This window comes from Triticum dicoccoides, chromosome 2B (genome assembly GCF_002162155.2).
Source record: "Triticum dicoccoides isolate Atlit2015 ecotype Zavitan chromosome 2B, WEW_v2.0, whole genome shotgun sequence".
In the NCBI taxonomy this organism is placed as follows: Eukaryota; Viridiplantae; Streptophyta; class Magnoliopsida; order Poales; family Poaceae; genus Triticum; species Triticum dicoccoides.
Genome location: NC_041383.1, coordinates 16913549 through 16937775, shown reverse-complemented (window position 1 = coordinate 16937775; position 24227 = coordinate 16913549). Strand labels below are relative to the sequence as shown.

The window sequence follows — 24227 nt, the reverse complement described above, 5'->3', positions numbered from 1 at the left end:
GAGACAACATACATCTCATCAAAATATCAAACGAATACCAAATTCACATGAGTACTAATAGCAAGACTTCTCCCATGTCCTCATGAACAAACTAACTACTCACAAAGCATATTCATGTTCATAATCAGAGGGGTATTAATATACATTAAGGATCTAAACATATGATCTTCCACCAAATAAACCAACTAGCATCAACTACAAGGAGTAATCAACACTACTAGCAACCCTAAGGTACCAATCTGAGGTTTTGATACAAAGATTTGGTACACGAGATGAACTAGGGTTTGAGAGGAGATGGTGCTGGTGAAGATGTTGATGGAGATTGACCCCCTCCCGATGAGAGGATCGTTGGTGATGACGATGGTGATGATTTCCCCCTCCCGGAGGGAAGTTTCCCCGGCAGAACAGCTCCGCCGGAGCCCTAGATTGGTTCCGCCAAGGTTCCGCCTCGTGGCGGCGGAGTTTCGTCCCATAAGCTTTCTTATGTTTTTTTCCAGGGTAAAAGACTTCATATAGCAGAAGATGGGCACCGGAGGGCTGCCAGGTGGCCCACAAGGCAGGGGGCACGCCCAGAGGGGTAGGGTGCGCCCCCACCCTCATGGATGGTGGGTTGCCCCCCTCAGGTATTTCTTCCGATGTATATTTTTTATTAATTCCCAAAATTTCGTGGAGTTTTAGGACTTTTGGAGCTGTGCAGAATAGGTCTCTAATATTTTCTCCTTTTCCAGCCCAGAATCCCAGCTACTGGCATACTCCCTCTCCATGTAAACCTTGTAAAATAAGAGAGAATAGCCATAAGGATTGTGACATAACGTGTAATAACAACCCATAATGCAATAAATATCGATATAAAAGCATGATGCAAAATGGATGTATCAACTCCCCCAAGCTTAGACCTTGCTTGTCCTCAAGCGGAAGCCGATATCGAAAATATGTCCACATGTTTAGAGATAGAGGTGTCAATAAAATAAAATACGGACATGAGGGCATCATGATCATTCTTATAACAGCAACATATATATATATATTTGTCATATGATTTCTTATACTCAATTAACAATCTATTCACAATGTCAAGTATGATTCAAAACTTCATTGAGAACTAACAAACTATAATCTCTGTCATTGAAGCAATTGCAATTTATCATAACATAGGAAAGAGTCAACATAAGAGCTTTTCAGCAAGTCCACATACTGAACTATCATTTAGTCTTTCATTATTGCTAACACTCATGCAATACTTATGGCTATGGAGTTTTAATCGGACACAGAGTAAGTTAGGGGCTTAAAGTGTTGCATCCCAACCTTTTACTGCAAGGGTAATGTCAACAATAATAGTTCATGCTAACTTACATCCAATTGGATATATATCAGGATCTTTCCAACACGGGGTAATGTCAACAATAATAGTTCCTGTTTGTTTTCCTGCAAGAGACGAAAAGGAATAAACTCGATCTTTGGTTTATTTGTCCTATCAGGGAGGCTTGACTTTTTAAACTCCACATGCATATCCCCAGGTTGAGGTAATGGGGCTTTATCTTCATCTGAGCTCGTCTCCTCCTTTCCCTTAGGCTCGTAGTCTTCTTCTCCCTTAGTGGTCCAGCCAGAGTGCTCCACGTCTCCATAGACCTTAGGGTCCGCCAGGTAATCAGCCACATAGCTTTCTCCCTCCGAATCCTGGGATGACATATTGCTCTTATCTGCGGCAGAAACAGCTCAAGACAAAAAGAGGATTTTTGCATGATACGGTGGTCAAAACCTTCGGGAGACTATATAATGATTTTTTACCGATCGAAAGAAGTGTCGTGCAAGAAAACAGAGTCCGGAGAGCACACGAGGTGCCCATGCGGCAGGGGGCGCGCCCAGTGGGGTAGGGCGCGCCCTCCACCCTTGTGGATGCCACGTGTCCTTCCCGGACTACTTCTTATTTTCCTTTTTTCTTACATATTCCAAAACAGAGAAAAATTGATATTAGAACTGTTTCGGAGTCGGTTTACTTACCGTACCACATACCTATTCCTTTTCGGAGTCTGAAATGTTCTGGAAAGTGTCTCTTATGTATTCCTCCGGGGTTACGATTTCAATAATATTAGTTTCAACATTTACAGGATTACCTGAGATATAATGTTTGATTCTTTGACGGTTCACCACCTTTGGATTTGTGCCTTCGTAGTTGTTGATTTTTATGGCACCAGAACGATAGACCTCCTCGATAACGTAAGGGCCTTCCCATTTAGAGAGATGCTTTCCTGCAAAAAATCTTAAACAAGAGTTGAAAAGCAACACATAATCACCTACGTTAAACTCACGCTTTTGTATCCTTTTGTCATGCCATCTTTTAACTTTTTCTTTAAACAGTTTGGCATTCTCATAGGCTTGGGTTCTCCATTCATCAAGTGAGCTAATGTCAAATAATCTCTTCTCAACGGCAAGTTTGAAAGCATAGTTGAGCTCTTTAATGGCCCAATATGCCTTATGTTCAAGTTCGAGAGGTAAGTGACATGCTTTTCCATAAACCATTTTATATGGAGACATAACCATAGGATTTTTATATGGAGTTCTATAAGCCCATAATGCATCATCAAGTTTCTTGGACCAATTCTTTCTAGATCTATTAACAGTCTTTTGCAAAATTAATTTAATCTCTCTATTGCTCAATTCTACTTGACCACTAGACTATGGGTGATATGGAGATGCAATTCTATGATTAACATCATATTTAGCAAGCATTTTAGGTAAAGCACCATGAATAAAATGAAAACCACCATCGGTCATTCAGTATTTAGGGACTCCAAATCTCGGAAAAATAACTTCTTTAAGCATCTTAATAGAGGTGTTATGATCAGCACTACTAGTTGGAATAGCTTCTACCCACTTAGTAACGTAATCAACACAACAACTGAAATATGTGTATACCCATTAGAGGTAGGAAACGGTCCCATATAATCAAAGCCCCAAACATCAAATGGTTCAATAACAAGAGAATAATTCATAGGCATTTCTTCACGTCTACTAATATTACCAATTCTTTGACATTCATCACAAGACAAGACAAACTTACGGGCATCTTTGAAGAGAGTAGGCCAATAAAAACCGGATTGCAATACCTTATGTGTAGTTCTATCTCCAGCATGGTGTCCTCCATATGCCTCGGAGTGACACTTGCATAGGATCTGTTCCTGTTCATGCTCAGGTACACAACGTCTAATAACACCAGCTACTTCTTCTTTATAAAGGTGTGGGTCATCCCAGAAGTAATGTCTTAAATCATAAAAGAACTTTCTCTTTTGCTGGTATGTGAAACTAGGTGGTATGAATTTAGCAACAATGTAATTAGCATAATCAGCACACCATGGAGCAGTACAAGAAGCATTTATGACAGCTAATTGTTCATCAGGGAAGCTATCATTAATAGGTAGTGGGTCATCAAGAACATTCTCTAACCTAGACAAGTTTTCTGCAACGGGGTTCTCAGCTATAATATACAAATCAAATCCTTGTAGCAAGAGAACCCATCTAATAATTTTAGGTTTAGCATCTTTCTTTTCCATAAGATATTTAATAGCAGCATGATCAGTGTGAACAGCTATATTAGAATCAACAATATAAGGTTTGAACTTATCACAAGCAAATACAACTGCTAAGAATTGTTTTTCAGTAGTAGCATAATTTCTCTGGGCAGAGTCTATAGTTTTACTAGCATATTGAATAACATTTAGTTTCTTATCAACTCTTTGTCCTAGAACAGCACCTACAGCATAATCGCTAGCATCACACATAATTTCAAAGGGTAAATTCCAATCGGGTGGCTAAACAATAGGTGCGGAAATCAAAGCTTTCTTGAATATTTCAAATGCTTCTACACAATCCTCATCCAAGACAAAAGAAATATCTTTTTGCAATAGATTAGTCAGAGGCCTAGAAATTTTAGAAAAGTCCTTAATGAACCTCCTATAAAAACCGGCATGACCAAGGAAACTTATTATACCTTTAATGTCCTTGGGACATGGCATCTTCTCAATAGCATCAACCTTAGCTTTATCAACTTCAATACCTCTCTCAGAAATTTTATGCCCCAAGACAATTCCTTCATTAACCATAAAGTGGCACTTTTCCCAATTCAAGACGAGACTAGTATCTTCACATCTCTGCAAAACTCGATCAAGGTTGCTCAAGCAATCATCAAAAGAGGATCCATAAACGGAGAAATCATCCATGAATACCTCACAAATCTTTTCACAAAAGTCAGTGAAAATAGCCATCATGCATCTTTGAAAGGTAGCAGGTGCATTACATAAACCAAAAGGCATACGTCTATAAGCAAAAGTACCGAAAGGGCAAGTAAAAGTGGTCTTTTCTTGATCCTCCACTGACACAGGTATTTGAGAGAAACCAGAGTAACCATCTAGAAAGAAAAAATGTGTATGCTTGGATAGTCTTTCTAGCATTTGATCAATAAAAGGTAAAGGGTATGATCCTTTTTAGTAGCTTTATTTAATTTGCGGAAATCAATTGCCATCCTATAACCTGTAATAATTCTTTACGGGATCAATTCATCTTTATCATTAGGAACCACAGTAATACCTCCCTTCTTAGGGACACAATGGATAGGACTTACCCACTGACTATCAGCAACGGGATAAATTATACCTGCCTCAAGGAGCTTTAGTATTTCGTTTCTTACCACTTCTTTCATCTTAGGATTTAACCGTCGTTGGTGATCAATAACTGGTTTGGCGTCTTCCTCCAATTTTATTTTGTGTTGGCATAGTGTGGGACTAATGCCCTTAAGATCATCAAGGGTATATCCAATAGTAGCACGGTGCTTCTTCAGAGTTTTCAACAATCTTGCTTCTTCCTGCTCTGAAAGGTTAGCACTAATAATAACACGATATATCTTCTTTTCATCAAGATAAGCATATTTAAGAGTATCTGTTAATGGTTTAAGCTCAAACACGGGATCACCCTTAGGTGGAGGAGGATCGCCTAAGATATCAACAGGCAAGTTGTGTTTCAAAATAGGACCCTGTTTAAAGAAATATTCATCTATTTCCCTTCTTTCATTCATAAACATATCACTTTCATGGTCTAGCAAATATTGTTCTAAAGGATTAGCAGGAGGCATGGCAATAGAAGCATGACCAATAATTTCATCCTTACTAGGAAATTCTTTATCATGGGGTTGTCTACGGAGCTTATCAAAATTAAACTCATGAGACATATCCCCTAACCCAATTGTAACAACATCCTTTTCGCAATCAATCTTAGCATTAACGGTGTTTAAGAAGGGTCTACCAAATAAAATGGGACAAAAGTCATCTTGTGGGGAACCAAGAACAAGAAAATCAGCAGGATATTTAACTTTCCCACACAAGACTTCAACATCTCTAATAATCCCAATTGGTGAAATAGTATCTCTATTGGAAATCTTAATTGTAACATCAATTTCTTCTACCTCAGCAGGTGCAATATCATGCACAATTTCTTCAAATAAGGAAAAAGGTATTGCATGGGCACTAGCACCCATATCACATAAGCCATGATAACAATGATCTCCTATTTTAATAGAAATAATAGGCATGCCTACAACAGGTCTATGTTTCTTAGCATCGGGTCTAGCAATTCTAGCGACTTGTTCACAAAAATAAATAACATGCCATCAATATTATCAGCCAAGAGATCTTTAACCATAGCAATACTAGGTTCAACTTTAATTTGCTCGGGAGCTGTATATGTTCTAGTATTACTCTTACGGACAATAGTTGAATCTTCAGCATGATCCTTTATCCTAACAGGGAAAGGTGGTTTCTCAATATAAGTAGTAGGAACAGTAGGATCATTATAAGTGATAGTCTTTTCTTCAACTGTAATAGGTGCAACTTCTTTTACTTCAGTGGGAGGATTATATTTAAACCACTTATCCTTAGGGAGATCAACATGAGTAGCAAATGATTGACAGAAAGAAGCTACTATCTCAGAGTCAAGACCATATTTAGTGCTAAATCCACGAAAAGCATCGATATCCATAAAAGATTTAACACAATCAAACTTAGGTGTCATACCTGTCTCCTTACCATCGTCGGAATCCCAATCTTCAGAATTGCATTTAATTCTTTCCAATAAATCCCATTTGAATTCAATAATCTTCATCATAAAAGACCCAGCACAAGAAGTATCAAGCATGGTGCGATTGTTGAGAGAAAGTCGAGCATAAAAGTTTTGAATAATCATTTCTCTTGATACCTCATGATTGGGGCATGAATATAACATTGACTTAAGCCTCCCCCAAGCTTGAGCGATGCTTTCTCCTTTGCGAGGCCAGAAATTATATATATAATTACGATCATGATGAACAAGATGCATAGGATAAAACTTATGGTGAAATTCCAATTTCAATCGTTTATAGTCCCAGGATCCCATATCATCACATAGCCTATACCATGTCAATGCATCTCCCTTCAAAGATAAAGGGAAAATCTTCTTCTTAATAACATCATCGGGCATACATGCAAGCTTAAATAATCCACAAACTTCATCCACATAGATAAGGTGTAAATCGGGATGCAATGTTCCATCTCCTGCAAAGGGATTAGCTAGCAGTTTCTCTACCATACCCGAAGGAATTTCAAAGTAAACATTTTCAGTAGGTTCAGTAGGTTGAGGAGCAACTCTTTGCTCTACTGGTCGGGGTGAAGATACCCCGAACAAGCCCCTCAAAGGATTAGTTTTCCTTAGTAACAAGTGGCAGTAAATTTCAGCACACTATATAAATGTTTCCTTACCAAGTTCCACTTACCAAAGGCGCTTCACTCCCCAGCAACGGCGCCAGAAAAGAGTCTTGATGACCCACAAGTGTAGGGGATCTATCGTAGTCCTTTCGATAAGTAAGAGTGTTGAACCCAACGATGAGCAGAAGGAAATGACAAGCGGTTTTCAGTAAGGTATTCTCTGCAAGCACTGAAATTGTAGTTAACAGATAGTTTTGTGATAAGATAATTTGTAACAACAAGCAATGAAAGTAAATAAGGTGCAGCAAGGTGGCCCAATCCTTTTTGTAGCAAAGGACAAGCCTGGACAAGTTCTTATAATGAGAAAAGCGCTCCTGAGGACACATGGGAATTATCGTCAAGCTAGTTTTCATCACGCTCATATGATTCGCGTTTGTTACTTTGATAATTTGATACATGGGTGGACCGGTGCTTGGGTACTTCCCTTTCTTGGACAAGCATCCCACTTATGATTAACCTCTATTGCAAGCATCTGCAACTACAAAAGAAGTATTAAGGTAATCTTAACCATAGCATGAAACATATGGATCCAAATCAGCCCCTTACGAAGCAACTTATAAACTAGGGTTTAAGCTTCTGTCACTCTAGCAACCCATCATCTACTTATTACTTCCCAATGCCTTCCTCTAGGCCCAAATAATGGTGAAGTGTCATGTAGTCGACGTTAACATAACACCACTAGAGGAGAGACAACATATATCTCATCAAAATATCGAATGAATACCAAATTCACATGACTACTAATAGCAAGACTTCTCCCATATCCTCAGGAACAAACGTAACTACTCACAAAGCATATTCATGTTCATAATCAGCGGGGTATTAATATGCATTAAGGATCTAAACATATGATCTTCCACCAAATAAACCAACTAGCATCAACTACAAGGAGTAATCAACACTAATAGCAACCCACATGTACCAATCTGAGGTTTTGCTATAAAGATTTGATACAAGATATGAACTAGGGTTTGAGAGGAGATGGTGTTGGTGAAGATGTTGATGGAGATTGACCCCTCCCGATGGGAGGATCATTGGTGATGACGATGGTGATGATTTCCCCCTCCCGGAGGGAAGTTTCCCCGACACAACAGTTCTGCCGGAGCCCTAGATTGGTTCCGCCAAGGTTCCGCCTCGTGGCGGCGGAGTTTCGTCCCGTAAGCTTTCTTATGATTTTTTCCAGGGTAAAAGACTTTATATAGTAGAAGATGGGCACCGGAGGGCTGCCAGGTGGCCCACAAGGCAGGGGGCGCACCCCCCACCCTTGTGGATGGTGGGTGGCCCCCCTCAGGTATTTCTTCCGCTGGATATTTTTTATTAATTCGAAAAATGAATTTCTTGGAGTTTTAGGACTTTTGGAGCTGTGCAGAATGGGTTATTGTACTGGTTTATTGTACTGACTTCTGGGTCTGCCTTCTTCAGTGCCAAGGCCAGACTTAGCAAGAGAGCTAAGTTGAGTAAACCAACTAATGATAATCAGGCCACTGAACCGGAGAAAACCTCAGAGGCTCATGAACCGAATGTTGATACTGTCCTGGATGATCCGGCACCTCAAGTTCAGGATACTTTTACTGAACCGGGTGAGATAAATAGAACGAACCAGCCTGCTGATCCACCAAGCCCTTCTGTCGATCCACCAAGCCCAGTAAGACCATCTGCTAAATCGCCAAGCCCAGCAAAAACTGTTGATGGTACCACAGATGATGTTATGATTACTGGTTTCGGTCATGCTGCTCCTAGCAACCCTGTCGCTTTATCAAATTATAGTGCCAAGGAAGAATTTTCTTCTGTGGATAAGGGCAAGTAGAAGACAGATTTTTCAAACTATGCTCACCTCAACGCCCCAGATTTGCATTCTGGATATTTAAACCGCATGTACACAAGCCGCGACTATGAAGCCGATTTAGTCAACTTGATGAAGGAGCGCAATGAGGTAATTCCTGCTCGAACTTTTCATAAATTTTCCTTCCTTTCGCGTTATTGATAATATCAACTCCAGTAGCCCCTAAGGGCCGGTTTTATCTCTTGTAGATGAACCGGGAGTTTGATAAAATAAGAAATAGACGTCATCTGTGTAGCCCCCAAGGGCCGGTTTATCTCTTCAAGATGAACCGAGACTTCCTGTTGTAAGGCTTACCCTTTTTGAATTCATTAAAATCTGGTTTATCTGATCAATTAAGCGTTAGCCCCCAAGTGCCAAGATTAATACTTGTATTGAGCCTTGGGACTTGACCATACTGTTGATGAAAAATGATAGGCATTAGCCCCCAAGTGCCAAGTGTATAACTTGTTATGTGCTTGGGACTTCAAAGATGCGCTACAAATTTGTTTAACTGTCCTTTGCAGGATGATCTGAAGAAGAAAGAATCCCAACTCGCCAATCTTCAAGAAAACATCAAATCCCAGCAGGCAGAGGCGTCCAAGACAAAAGATGAGCTGACTAGCGCCTTAACCTCCATGGAAAAATTGAAGGAGGATTTCAAAAATGAACGGGCAAATTGGGATGCTGAGAAAACAACTCTGGTAAAGCGGGCAGAAGACGCTGAAACGGCCCTTAAACCGGTGACCAAAGAATCGACTGGTCTGAAGCAACAAATCAACGTTATGACCTCTGTTGTGTTTGGTAAGTATCTCTTTCATGACCTGTACTTAACCATCCCTGAAATCGCCGGTTTAACAATAATATTGTAACCATTGCAGGTAGCCGTGTTGCCCATCTTGGTTCAGACATGCGCAAAAAACTGAAGGCTGCCTATACTTTGATAGAGCAGTTATATACCGGCGCTCAATGGGTCATCTGCACAACATCATACAACAAACCGCCTCAAACCTTGATCAAGGACACATTGGCAAAGTTATCCACGACGCCTGCCCAGCTCGAGGAGGTAAAGAGATCAGCTGCAAGGGCTAGTGCTTTGTCCGCATTAACTCGGGCCAAGGCCTGGATAGTTGATCTTGATCCGGAGGACATTGGAAATGGCTACCTCAGCCAAAAAGAAGATGGGTCAGAATTTGACAATGATGCCCTTAGAGCTTTGACAAAGGAGATGCGCCCTCTTGCAAGTAAACTGGCCGAAGAGACAGACTTGTCTTTCCATCGGTCAATTTATCATGCAGACAACAAACGGATTGATGCGTCGGTTTATGAAGCGCAAAATCTTATCCCGCCAATCCGTAAGCATACTTATGCCCCTGATGTTGAACCGTCCGACCTTATCAGTGAGGAAGCTGTCTTCCGTGCTTTAGCTGGGATTGACTGGGCAACCATTGACTTCCAGCCACTGGGTGGGGAGGCAGAGGTTGAACCGGTGCAAGATGATGCATCATCTTCATATCAGCCTAGTGCTGAATCATAATCCGGAAGCCGGTTTGATTTCTACACAATGCGACCTGTGCGACAAACAATTATTCTTTTGGGCATCAAAGCGCCTTGTAATAGGCTAGTTGAAATACTTCTTTGATCTGTTGCCATCGTGCACTGCTGCATAACACTGTTTAATCCATCATGATTGTTGATGTGTCTGCTTATGTGCCTTTAGCAACTTTATGCAATCCTGTTTTTGCATAGACTTAAAAAATTGTCCTGGCGGTTTACCGCTGGACGAGTCATAATGCCCAATATAAAGCCATGGTTTATAACCAAGGTTGTAATGATAACTAAATATCAAATAAATCATACCTGTGGTATTGAAGATTTTAGTTGGTTTACCAACTTTCTTGTAGTAAGGGTGGTAACCCAAACCTGGAGTGCTGATAACTCCCACCATGCTTTGTTGGTTTATAATAATGCCATGCCGGGTTACAATAAACACCAGATGATCTTCCTGGTGACTTATAGTCAGAGCCAAGCCGGGTTAACAAACACCGGTTCATGATTGATTGTGTACTAACAACTGATTGTTGAAAGACAAGCCGGGTTAAGAAACACTGGTTTAGACTGATGACTTATAGTCAGGTCGGGTCAATAGACGCCGGTTTTATCATAAATCCTTATCAAAAGAGAAAAGACTATGACAAATAAAGGCAAATAATATCGTGTAGTCGAGGCTTTTCAAGGGCTGCCAGGCCCAAATTCGAGGCTTTTTATGGGATGCCAGGCCGCTGAGTTGAACCATTTCACAAAGCCTTTTAAGATGGACCTCAAATTAACCAATCGTCATTTTAACTTTGACAAGTTCAGGGTCTGTATTAGATTGACTTGTCAAACGTTGGGCGGGTCATACCAGGATTACCTGGACGGAGTGGCCTACTTGATGAAGGCAGGTTAACCTGGGGTTTTAGGTGAATACACCTGGCTTCCAAGCCTGGCTCGATAGCCTATTACAAGGGTCCTTTCAAACTCTTTGTTGCTTTGTACAAAGAGCCCCCAAGTAACATTTTTGAGCTGTGCTCAGTGGGTGCATATGTTTGAGCTGTGCTTGGCAACAAACTCTCTTTGGCCCCTTGGGTGTGAAGCTCCCAAGCTTTGTTGTGGCTTTATAAGCCGGTTTATTGGACAAGCAGGACTCCGCTTTATAAGAAGAAGCCCCCGTGTAACCAAGAAATATTGGAAGAATGGCAAAGGCCCTGCTTTTAGCAAGGATGCCTGTTCATTATATTGATCATAATATATACATTGTCAAAATATGTACATAATAGGAGCCTATGGCTCAGGTGTAGTAAGGCCGAAGATGAGCAATATTCCACGTCCGACGGGTCTCCTCCTCTGATTTGTGTGAGTCTTTGTGCTCTCGAACGTCGATGAGGTAGTATGACCCGTTGTTCAGATTCTTGCTGACCACAAAGGGCCCTTCCCAAGGTGGGGATAACTTGTGCATATCAGTCTGATCCTGGATGAGCCGGAGCACTAAGTCGCCTTCTTGAAAAGTTCTGGTCTTAACCCGGAGGCTGTGATAACGCCACAGGTCTTGCTGATAAATCGCCGAACGAGCCGCCGCCATGTCTCATTTTTCATCTAACAGGTCCAGTGCTTCTTGGCGTGCTTGTTCGTTGTCCGCTTCAACATAATTGGCAACCCAGGGCGAGTCATGACGAATATCACTGGGGAGTACTGCCTCTGCCCCGTAGACCATGAAGAAAGGTGTATAACCCGTAGATCGATTGGGGGTGGTGTTAATGCTCCATAACATAGAAGGCAATTCCTCCACCCAACAATCTGGCGTCCTCTTTAAAGGAACCATAAGCCGGGGCTTGATACCCTTCAAAATTTCCTGATTATCTCTCTCAGCTTGACCATTGGACTGGGGGTGAGCCACCGATGACACATCAAGCCGGATGTGGTCTTGTTGACAAAAGTCCTCCATAGCACCTTTGGAGAGGTTCGTGCCATTATTTGTTATGATGTTGTGTGGAAAACCGAAGAGGAAGATCACCTTCTTCATGAATTGAACCGCTGTGGCTGCATCACACTTGCTTACTGGCTCCGCCTCAACCCATTTAGTGAACTTATCAATAGCCACCAAAAGGTGGGTCTTCTTATCCTTGGACCGCTTAAAGGCCCTACCATATCAAGCCCTCAAGTAGCAAAAGGCCAAGTGATTGGAATCATCCTTAGCTCTTGAGCCGGAACATGAGCTCGGCGTGAAAATTTCTGACAACCGTCGCACCTTTTCACCAAGTCCTCAGCGTCAGCATGAGCCGTCAGCCAATAGAAGCCATGACAAAAAGCTTTAGCAACCAAGGATTTTGAACCGGCATGGTGACCATAGTCGCCTTTGTGGACCTCGTGAAAAATCTCACGGACTTCTTCAGGGGAAACACAGCGCTAGAACGCCCCCGAGACACTTAAGTGATGTAACTCGCCATTGTGAATAATCATGGACTTGGATCGCCGGATTATCTGTCTGGCAAAAACTTCATCTTCTGGTAACTCGCCTCTGTTTATATACGCCAAATATGGAACCGTCCAATCCGGAATAATATGCAGAGAAGCCACCAACTGAGACTCCAGATCAAGAATAGCCAGGTCCTCCTCTGTAGGTAACTTGACTGGCGGGTTATGCAAAACATCCAGAAAGGTATTGGGCGGCACCGGTTTACGCTGAGACCCCAGCCGTCTTAAAGCATCTGCCGCTTCATTTTTGCGCCTATCAATGTGCTCAACCTGATAACCCTTGAAGTGACCAGCAACAATATCCACCTCTCGTCGATAAGCCGCCATGAGTGGATCCTTAGAATCCCAAGTACCAGAGACTTGCTGAGCCACCAGATCAGAGTCCCCAAAGCATCGTACTCGGCTTAAGTTCATTTACTTAGCCACCCTAAGGCCGTGGAGCAAAGCCTCGTACTCAGCTGCATTGTTAGTACAGGGAAACATCAAACGGAGAACATAACGAATTTTATCACCTCGGGGGGAAGTAAGGGCAACTCTAGCCCCCGAGCCCTCCAATTGCCTGGACCAGTCGAAGTGGATAGTCCAGTATGTGTTATCCGGTTTGTCTTCCGGTGCGTGCAACTCTGTCCAGTCATTAATGAAGTCCACGAGCGCCTGGGACCTGATAGTCGTCCGAGGCATATATTTCCACCCATGCGGTCCAAGCTCAATAGCCCACTTAGCGACCCGGCCAATTGCCTTCCTATTCTGGATTATGTCTCCCAAAGAAGCAGAGCTGACCACTGTGATGGGATGGCCCTGAAAGTATTGCTTAAGCTTCCGGCTTGCCATAAAAACCCCATACACAAGCTTCTGTCAATGCGGATATCTTTGCTTTGACTCGATGAGCACTTGCTGATATAATAAACCGGCCGTTGAACCGGATATTCCTTCCCAGCCTCCATGCGCTCTACCACAATAGCCACACTGACAGCCCGGTCATTGGCAGCCACATATAACAACAAGGGCTCGTTATCGACTGGAGCAGCAAGGACCGGTGGCTCTGCCAACTGCTTCTTTAAGTCCTCAAACGCCGCATTAGCAGCATCACTCCAGACAAAATTGTATGTCTTCTTCATCATCTGATACAGAGGGATTGCCTTCTCTCCCAACCCGCTGATAAACCGGCTCAGGGCTGCAATGCGACCCGCCAAACGTTGAACATCGTTGATACACGCCAGTTTAGCCAGAGACGTAATAGCCTTGATCTTTTCCGGATTAGCCTCAATACCCCTGTTTGACACCAGAAAACCCAAGAGTTTGCCTGTCGGAACACCGAAGACGCACTTGGCCGGATTAAGCATCATCTTATAAACCTGAAGATTTTCAAAAGTTTCCTTCAAGTCATCTATCAGTGTCTCCTTCTTTCTGGACTTTACCACAATATCGTCCACATAAGCATGAACATTGCGCCCAATCTGATTATGAAGACAATTCATCACACGTCGCTGACAAGTCGCTTGAGCACTCTTGACCCAAAAGGCATGGACATAGAGCAGAAGGCTCCAAAGGGAGTTATAAAAGTTGTTTTCTCCTGGTCCTTAACTGCCATCTTGATTTGTTGATAACCAGAATAAGCATCCAAGAAACTCAAATGCTCACAACCCGCCGTAGCATCAATGATCTGATCAATATGAGGGAAAGAAAAAGGATCAGCCGGACAAGCCTTGTTCAAGTCCAAGTAATCCACACACATGCGCCAAGTGCCATTCTTCTTAAGCACCAGCACCAGATTCGCCAGCCACTCCGGATGAAAAAACTCAATGATAAATCCAGCCACCAAAAGCCGGGCTACCTCCTCACCAATAGCCTTGCACCATTCTTCATTGAAGCGGCGAAGAAACTGCTTGATCGGTTTAAACTTGGGATCAATATTGAGATTGTGCTCACGAGTTCCCTCGGTACACCTGGCATGTCAGATGGTTTCCATGCAAAGATATCCCGGTTCTCACGGATGAACTCGATAAGCGCGCTTTCCTATTTTGGATCCAGGTTAGTGTTGATACTAAACTGTTTGGATGAATCGGCAGGGACAAAATCAACCAACTTAGTCTCATCAGCCGATTTAAACTTCAAAGCCGGATCATGCTCTGTAGTGGGTTTATTTAAACAAGTCATGTCCGCCGGATCAACATTGTCCTTATAAAACTTTAACTCCTTTGTTGCACAAACCGACTCAGCGTAAGCCGCATCACCTTCCTCACATTCCAAAGTGACTTTTCGGCTTTCGTGTACTATGATCGCCCCCTTATGACCCGACATTTTAACTATAGATAAACATAACAGGGCCTTGCCATGAACCATGCATAAGCCGGCCGTCCAAACAGGGCGTGATATGGGCTATGGATTTTCACCACCTCAAAGGTTAAGGTTTCTGACCTGGAATCACGATCATCTCCAAACACAACTTCTAGAGCTATCTTGCCAACCGGGTATGCCGATTTACCTGGTACCACAGCGTGAAAAACAGTGTTTGACGGTTTAAGATTCTTATCCGTCAACCCCATGCGACGGAAGGTTTAATAATACCGGATGTTGATGCTGCTCCCTCCATCCATGAGTACCTTGGTGAACTTATAACCCCCAACCTGAGGTGCCACCACCAAAGCCAGATGACCCGGATTATCAACTTGGGGCGGATGATCCTCTCTGCTCCACACGATGGGCTGCTCAGACCAGCGCAAGTAACGGGGCACCGTCGGATCGACAGAATTAACTGTCCTTTTGTGAAGCTTTTGATCGCTCTTACACAAGCTAGTGGTGAAAACATGATACTGCCCACTATTCAACTGCTTCGGGTGACTCTGATAACCCGATTGTTGTTGATTCCCCTGATTATTCTGCTGGTTGTGACCACCCAGGTTGTTCTAATTGTCCTGATTACCCTGAAATCCTGAGCTTGAACCGCCTCCGCCGTAAACCGGCTCGTGAGATCTAGGACATGAACCGCCAGATGGACCCTGATCATATCAGAAAAGATCGGAGTTTTTGAACTCTCGCATAATGAAGCAATCCTTCTAGAGGTGCGTGGCTAGATTCTCTTTCATCCCGTGCTTTGGGCAAGGCTGGTTTAGTAGGCGCTCCAGATTAATGCCTACACCCCGCTGGGGCGGTTTACCCTTACGACGTTGAGCATTACCCTGCACATTGGTGTTAGCCACAAAATCCAAACTATCCATTTTACGCTTATCATTGTTTCGGTGGCCCGCCGGATTATGTTATTGCCCCTTGGTGTTGCCGCTCTTCTTTCCCTTCCCCGGCCTTTCCTCATCCGACTCGGGATCCTTGGTACTATCAGAATCGGCATACTTAACCAAAGCTGCCATGAGTGTTCACATGTCATTGCAGTGACGCTTGAGCCGTCCTAACTTTATTTTCAGCGGCTTAAACCGGCAATTTCCCTCCAATGTTATGATTGCCGAGTCGGCATTGATACGGTCCGACGAATGCAGGATTTCCAAAACCCGGTGCACCCAATGGGTTGTTGATTCGCCTTCTCCTTGGATACAAGCGGCCAGATCCACAATTGACATGGGTTCCTTGCATGTGTCTTTGAAATTTTAAGTACTTTGCACACATCGCTTCATCCACATCCAGCATCTCCATTGCCATCTCATAGCCTTCCACCCATGACTCGGGGGGTAAATCAGCGGTGTAATTAGGCACCTTAAGCAGACCCTTGAAATCCTTGGGTAACCGTACATTGCATAGAGCCGGGGTGAGACACGACACCCCCAAGAGCTAAAAGCAAGTCCTCGTTCCACTGACGTCGTCGGTCGAACTGGAGTAGGTTGATGATTCGCATACTGCGTTGCTAACTCGGCCTCCCGACGCGCTCTACCATTATCCACCACATCCTAAGCATTGGCACCACCGCGCGCCGGATTAGGCCCTCGAGGGGCGTCACGGTTCCGCGCACTGCTTGATACAGCCGGTTCATCAACATGCCTGCTGTAACTCTTGCTCGGGCGAGGGGTTGAATGGATTATGTCTCGGCTATATGAATAGGCCTGCTGCTGCACCATAGCGGTTTGAAGAAGATCCCTGGCCCGACGCATCTCAACCACCGCTGGAGACTCGCCCTCCATTGGAATAGCTGCCAATCAAGACGCTGCAGCAATCATGTTGTCCAAAGGAGTGGAGAAGTGACCCGGCGGGGGCGGCATGTATTGTGGCGGATCATCTGTCCGTCGAGGCGGGTCCGTCACCCGTGGCTGATCCGGTGCTCCTGTCCCAGGTGCTTCAGTCCAGTTTGTGGCTGCCGGATAACTGGGTCCTGCTCCTGGCATGTTGAAGAGATTCATTGCTTCGTAAACCAGCGGTAGACGAGACCGATGCCTCCTCCTCAATACTTCGTTCGAAGCATTCTGATCCAGCATGAGCCGGTAATTCTCTGCCTGAATCCGCTGTGACTGGGCATCTAAAGCGGCCCGCTCATCAGCCATCCTAGTCTCCTCAGCCGCCAAGTCCTCCTTGGCCTGAGTTATCTGATCCCGCAGCTTTGTGACCTCCACATTATGCCGATCTTGAGTCTCCGGGGTGACTGATGTGGTCAACAATGTCGTCCAGGAGTCTAATAAACTGGACAGAACTTGAGCCGGCCGGCGCATGGGGCGTCCTGCCCCAGTTGCCGATCCGAAAGTCATTGCTGCTGCAGTTGAATATTGCAATGTGGGCTGCATACCGGCCATGAAGATCGCAACCCGGTTTGGCGGTTCGAATGAGTCTGAAATACTGTCGCCATCAAAACAGCCCCCGAACCGGCCATCTTGTAGCTGGTACAGCGACTCGGTCACGCCGATGGATGATTCTTCATCAGAATAAACGATCGTCTCATCATCGGACACCGGCTCAGATTCTGCACCATGGATGAATCCCACGAACGCACGCTTCATGGTGGGCTGAACCCGGGCAGGGCTTGCACGCTGAGTCGTCTCGACGAGGTCGGTGTAGATGTCCGGCTCAGGGCCCGGTTTGCCGATCTTGCTGATGAAGACTTGAATTCCTCCAAAGGGGACCTGGTACCCCTACTCGATTGAGCCTACCTCGGGGCCCCAGCCTACATCGTCGATGCAGAGCTTGCCGCGACGACTCTTAGTCATCCGGCCAACCACGTATCCCTTGAGTCCTTCAAAGTTTCCCTTTAAGAACGCAAAACCATCATGCAATAGCCCCACGGTGGGTGCCAACTGTCGTGGAATTAACACGTTGGATGTCCTAATGAGAGGACTTAGTGGTGGAGCCATCGCAACGAGATTAGCTTAAAGGGGTTAAACCGGACAAAGGACACGGGGAGTTTATACTAGTTCGGCCCCTTGCGGTGAAGGTAAAAGCCGATGATCCAGTTGTGGTGGAATTGATGGGGTCTCGATGAGCAGGGAGCGAATCCGCTTTACCTATCTCTCGACTTGTTGTTTCTTGTCCCTGAATCGCCGCCGGGTCGTCCCTTTATATACACAGGTCGATGCCCGGCTCATACAAATGTGTCCGGCTCAGTTTCTTTCTTTCCCTATCTTACAACACAAGTTACAAATCTCATGGCGGTTTATGTCTATGGGCCATAATCCGCCCTTGGGCTCTATGCCTTTTAGTCTCTGTAGTAAAGCGCCATACTCCTTGTCTTCATGGGCTTCAATACAGATGATTCCTTGTGAGTATAACCCGATCCCTCCTGGGCGGTTTATACTCAGTAGTTATATCCCCAACACTAAGCATATAAGATTCACTTAGAATATAAGATTCACTAAGCATATATATCATCGGACTCTACACTAAGTATAACAATAAAGCATATCATCAAATTACTACAGTAAATGCAAACATCCCATGATATGCCAATCAACCATGATACTTGTTAGGAGGGTCATGAATGGCACCCTGACGAAGTCAGCACATGGCGGAATGATGTCCCATAGGTTGCACACCTCCTCCTCGCTCAACCTCATTCTTTGAGCTACGATGGCTTCACCAAGTGGGTCGTCATCATCCTCATCATCCTCATCATCTTCATCATCTTCTGCTTTGTTGACATAAATCACGGCCAGCTTGGGTCTTTCTGCTCTGAAGGAGAAGCTGATCAACTCACCACCGGTGATACACATGTGGGCGATGAAACGGACCCATCCATCTCCTCCCACCCGCGTCATATTTTGCCCTTTCTTGACCTCCATAGTGTAGGGGCCCCCGGGAGCCTCAAAGGTCACAGAGTCTCCGGTCAGCTTGTTGAATTCTGACCTCACATTGCATGGGACGATCTGTGTACAAAAAGCAAAGTGGTATATAAACGATGCATTAATGCCAATAACACTAAAAACAATATAGTGGTTACTAGTTTCATATAATTTATTACCGCCGCATGAAGAAAACTAGACTCGAAGTAGATGCCGAACAGCGTGCCAGTTGCAAGGCTGCTGGCGCACCTTGACTTGCACCGCCGACATGGTGGTGGTGGTGGTGGCGCCATTTCCCTAAATCAATATGATTAAAGGATTAATAATTCAAAAAGTAAACATAAAGTTTTCAATACACATCAGGTTTTGAATAATCTACACGTCACGTTCACATCATAGAGAATACACATCAGGTTCACATGGCAAGCAAATTAATAACTAAATTATAGTTCAATTTAGACAATGACTTAATAGAGATCATGTAACCCAAACAGAGCCTAATAATAAGATAAATGGCATATTGCCATTATTGCGCATGCATACAAGCAAAAGTAGTTCAATCGAGAGAGAGAACCCCTCTCTAAACCCTATTACACTAGGCACCGCCGCCGCCACTAAACAAAAGCCAAGGCAGGACGAGAGAGAGAACCCCTCTCTAAACCCTAGAACACTAGGCACTGCCGCCGCCGTCACTGCTCCAGGGACATTAGACAAGGGAGAAGAAACCAAGCCTCCACCCTTCTGATGCCCTTAATCCCCCCCTCGCTCAGGTCAGTTCACTCGCTCCCTTCTGCTGCCCTCAATTCCCCCCTCCCGCCTCTACCCGCTTCCTTTTCTGTCTCCTGGATTTGACCAAGTTTGACTGACCAAACTTGTGCATCTGGATTAGTTCCTCACCTAACCCCTCTCTCTACTCTCACCTAACCCCTCTCTCTACTCTCTACACTTTTCTGTCTCTTCTGTGCAAGCGAAACATGCACTCGAGGATACAAAATTGACCAGCTGTTGTGTTCTTAATTCTCCTAGGCTAGGACATATTTAGCACCAGCTAGAACGCACAAGCTGCAGGAGCCGGCCAACATAGTCACACCATCAACCACACCTTGTATACATCTAGTATGATCACCTAACCCAGCCACCTTACTTGACACCCCCGATAAGATAACCACGTAGTATAAATGTCAACAAATACACAACAATTCAGTACACTTCCACCTAAAACAACCGTGCACGCACTTCACGGCGAAGTTGTCGGACTTCGGGCTGGCCAAGGCCGCCACGGTGGAGTACAACTGCCTGCACAACGTGCCCAAGAACCGCCCCACCATGTGCGAGGTCGTGGACTCGCTCGAGCCGCCGCGGCGAATCGGTCGAAGCCTAGCTAGCTAGTGGTGGCGCGCGCAAGGAGGAGGACATGGAGGGGGACTTACGGGGCTGGAGCGTCGGAGGAGACGAGAGGCGACCGTGCATGGTGGCGGCGCACGGCGCCGTCGACGGGGGTGAGGCGGCCGGGGAGGAACCCTAACTGTGGCGGCGTCGTCAGGCGGAGGGGATCGATAATGTCAGAGTGAGGGGTGGGGGCGCTCGGGCCGGTTTTCTTTTCCTCTAGTAGTAGCGCTGGGTAGAGGCCGGCGCTACTACTAAGCCCACCAGCTATAGCGCCCGTTCGAAACAAACGCTACAGGTAAGTGGGCTACCGTTTTTGCCCTGCGGCCCATGTAACAGCAGCGCGGCCCAAGCTAACAAACGATGTTGTTATTTATTAGTAGTAGTGTGTTTTCTACACAACGCTACTGGTAAATACCAGTAGCGTGTGGTCATAAACAGGCGCTACTGGTAAACTTCTATTTATAAGCATTTTCCTAGTAGTGGCAATAGGGAGGACGCCACACGCGCGTCGACGTTGCCATGTGAACCAGCCGCCAGCCAACCTCCGGTGAGCGTCTCCGCATCGGTGAGCCGCTCCCCGGTCCCTTCCTCCTGCTCTCCCATATCCTCCTCTGATTCCTAGTTGCACCTTTGATGCAGGACGCGGCCACCACTGGACCTTAGATGTGCGCGAGCGCCTCAAACCGCCCCTGTCCAGATCGTCGTCGGCCCTATGTAGCCCGACTGGGGATCGCCACCAGCCCCGCCCACGTCGACCGATATGCGTCGCGGAGTGGAGGGACGCCGTTAGCAAGAGGAAGGGGAAAAGAATGGCGTGCAACTGCCGTTAGGGGAGGAGGGGAGATCAGCGGCGGCGGCGGCTAGGGTTATCTGGAATGAGACCTGCGTCTTCGTAGGTTATTTGTTGTGACGAGCATGGGACTGAAAATAGGTGTGGGGCAAAAATAAACCGATGGAAGTGGCGGTGGTGGTGGGAGGACATACGAAGAAAAACCGGACGAAAAAAATCAGACGAAAAAAAATCAGACGAAAGTGGTGGGACTATTCAACCAACTCATCCATTAGGAGTAGAGATATGTCTGTGCTTATTATTAGCCTAGTACAAGATTAGATAATGGACATACATATTTACTAGTAAAATTTTGTTTGCAAAATGTTTGTGGGGGGCATGGGCCCATGCTGGATCCGCCCATGGATCCGCGTAATATGCGCAACACTTGATAAGCTTTTTAAAGTCAAATTTTTAGATGTGAATACTTATGAAGAAGTTAGGAAGTAATATTTTAAATTATATGTACTACTTAATCTCTACACTCAATTATGATTTTAGCTCCATATGATTGTACAGAACTTCATATAATCGTACAATTATTTATGACTTTACGTTAAGTGTATTTGTACTTCTGTAGATGGATGATTGTAAACTTGTGGACAAATCAGTAGTCCCGAGTTTACATTAAGTTTCCTCTCATGTGTTTTGACGTATGGTTCCTCTTTGTCCTATATGTGGAAGATACTCCCTCTATGGTTGAATGGTCATATGTATGTGAAATCTTCCATGTTTTCCGTTCAAACTTGTGGAATTTGCAATATGTATGTGAAATCTTCTGAAGTATACCGTTGAAACTTGTGGATTTGTTCGCTGTTCTCTTGTATGGAGCTTATCACTGTACAGTTGGTTGAAAAATCAGAGAAGAGCGAACAGCTTGCCGGCTTACAAATAGGCCAAATGCGTGTCCTGGCTGAGCCACCCACAGCCTTGTGCTCCTAGTAGGAAATTAAAGAAATAAAGATGGCTTCTTCTACCACTAGCAACGGCAGCAAGACTCTGCGTGTCCTGCTATTGCCCCACTTTGCGACTGGCCACATCCACCCCTTCACCGAGCTTGCCGTTAGCCTCGCCGCGTCGTCTAGCCCAAACGCCACCGTAGAAGCCATCATCGCAGTCACGCCGGCGAACGTTCCGATCGTCCAGTCCTTGCTGGAGCGCCATAGTGCAGCAACTGTCAAGATAGTTACCTACCCGTTCCCAACGGTGGAGGGCCTTCCCAAGGGTGTCGAGAACCTTGGGAAGGCGGCCACTCAGGCGGATTCTATGCGCATCAACATCGCCGCCTCGACCGAACCCCTGATGCGCCCCGCGCACGAGACGCTCGTCCGGGCGCAGTCTCCAGACGCCATCATCACTGACATGCTCTTCACCTGGGGCGCCGGCATCGCCGACGAGCTCGGCGTGCCATGCGTCCCATTCCATGTCACCGGCGCCTTCCCGATGCTCGCCATGCGCCACCTCATGATGGACGACGCCGCGATCGACGGAGATGACATGGTGACGGCCCCTCCGTTCCCGACCCCTCAGATACGGGTCCCAAGGACTGAGGTGCCCGACTTATCGATATTTCGATACGTCTTCGACAAGATTCATTCCATGCAAGCTGCCTGCTTCGGCCTCGCCGTCAACACATTCTCAGGCCTGGAGCAGCAGTACTGCGACATGTACACGGGCCAAGCGTACGTCCAGCGCTCCTACTTTGTAGGGCCGCAACTGCAATCCTCTGAGAGCCCCACGGGTGACTCAAAGTCACAGTGCATCGGTTGGCTCGACACAAAGTCGGACCATTCGGTCGTGTACGTGTCCTTTGGCTCGTGCGCCCTCGTATCGGATGCTCAGCTGGACCAACTTGCTCTTGGGTTGGAGGCCTCGGGGAAGCCGTTTTTGTGGGTCGTCAGGGCGGCCGACAAGTGGACTCCACCAAAAGGGTGGGAGAAGCGTGTCGAGGACCGGGGGCTCATCATCAGATCCTGGGCTCCACAAACCGCCATACTTGCGCACCCTGCAGTGGGCGCGTTTCTGACGCACTGTGCGTGGAACTCCGTCCTAGAGGCAGTGGCCGCGGGCGTGCCTATGCTCACATGGCCAAAGGTGCACGACCAATTCGTCAACGAGAGGCTATTCACAGATGTGCTAGGAATCGGGCACCGACTCTGGCCGCATGGCGCTGGCTTACGGAGCGAGGATTACGAAAAACATGAGCTGATCCCGGCCGATGATGTGGCCCGGGCATTGCTCACATTCATGCATTCTGGAGGACCTGGGGACGTTATGAGGCCCAGGGTAATGGACCTCGCCTCAAAGTCTCGTGCCGCCATCGCACAAGGAGGCTCCTCGCAGCAAGATTTGCACCGCCTCGTCAACGATCTCATGGCAGCAAAGGTGGGGCGGAGCTAGCTAGCTTGCTAGCTGCCATGCATGAGTTAATTAAACTCATCGCACCTAAGTGAATCATTATGTGGCTTTCAGTCTATTACATATATTTTTTTCCTGTTGCAATGCACGACGTATGTATGTTTTCGTGTAGTATTTGTTTTGACATTCTGTCTTTTGTACACGTATGTTTTTTCTCAATAAAATCAAATAAAATCTCTTCAGCCCTTTACTGTATTGCAAATTTGTGGGCATGTCCACGTGTTACTCTTGCAGCTAGCTACATGACACATTCTGTGCAGTCTTGAGAGAATTGGTTACACTATATTTCAATGAAATTCGACTGTATTTGGTTTAATGTACGAGAAATAATATTGAAAATACATATTCTTTGATATATTTATCCAATTATTGAGGTGGACCTTTTTGTTTGCATGTTAAGGTGTTTTTCTTTTAATGTTGTGGTGACGTGTGTGTGTTAACCGAAATAGAATGGTGAAGACCTATTTATTATTGGGAAACGTTTATAATCGGCGGACCGGCCGAAGCTTGGGCCGGTCGCGCCTCGCTCGCTCAGGTAACCATCAGGAAACCACCAGACTCAGCAAGCACATGACACAAACGAGCAGAAAAGAGGACACGTCCATCATGGGACCCACCTTATCTCTTCCTCCTCTCTCCCTTCCTCCTCCTGTTTTCCTCTTTCTGCTCATCCCGATTCCTCACCACCGCGCCGCTGTGCACCGCTTGACGAGCTTTTTATCCATGGCAAGAGGAGGGTGCGATGTAGTAGGGTGACGGCG

The 24227-nt window shown here is 45.5% G+C and overlaps 1 protein-coding gene across 1 annotated transcript; it reads left to right on the top strand.

The window, feature by feature from the left end:
- The first annotated feature begins 21982 nt into the window (after positions 1 to 21982).
- Positions 21983 to 23670, top strand: LOC119361806 (UDP-glucose flavonoid 3-O-glucosyltransferase 7-like). The gene has a single exon (XM_037626953.1). It carries the CDS (start codon positions 22012 to 22014, stop codon positions 23446 to 23448), a length of 1437 nt encoding a protein of 478 aa, XP_037482850.1. The 5' UTR covers positions 21983 to 22011; the 3' UTR covers positions 23449 to 23670.
- The last annotated feature ends 557 nt before the right edge of the window (positions 23671 to 24227 follow it).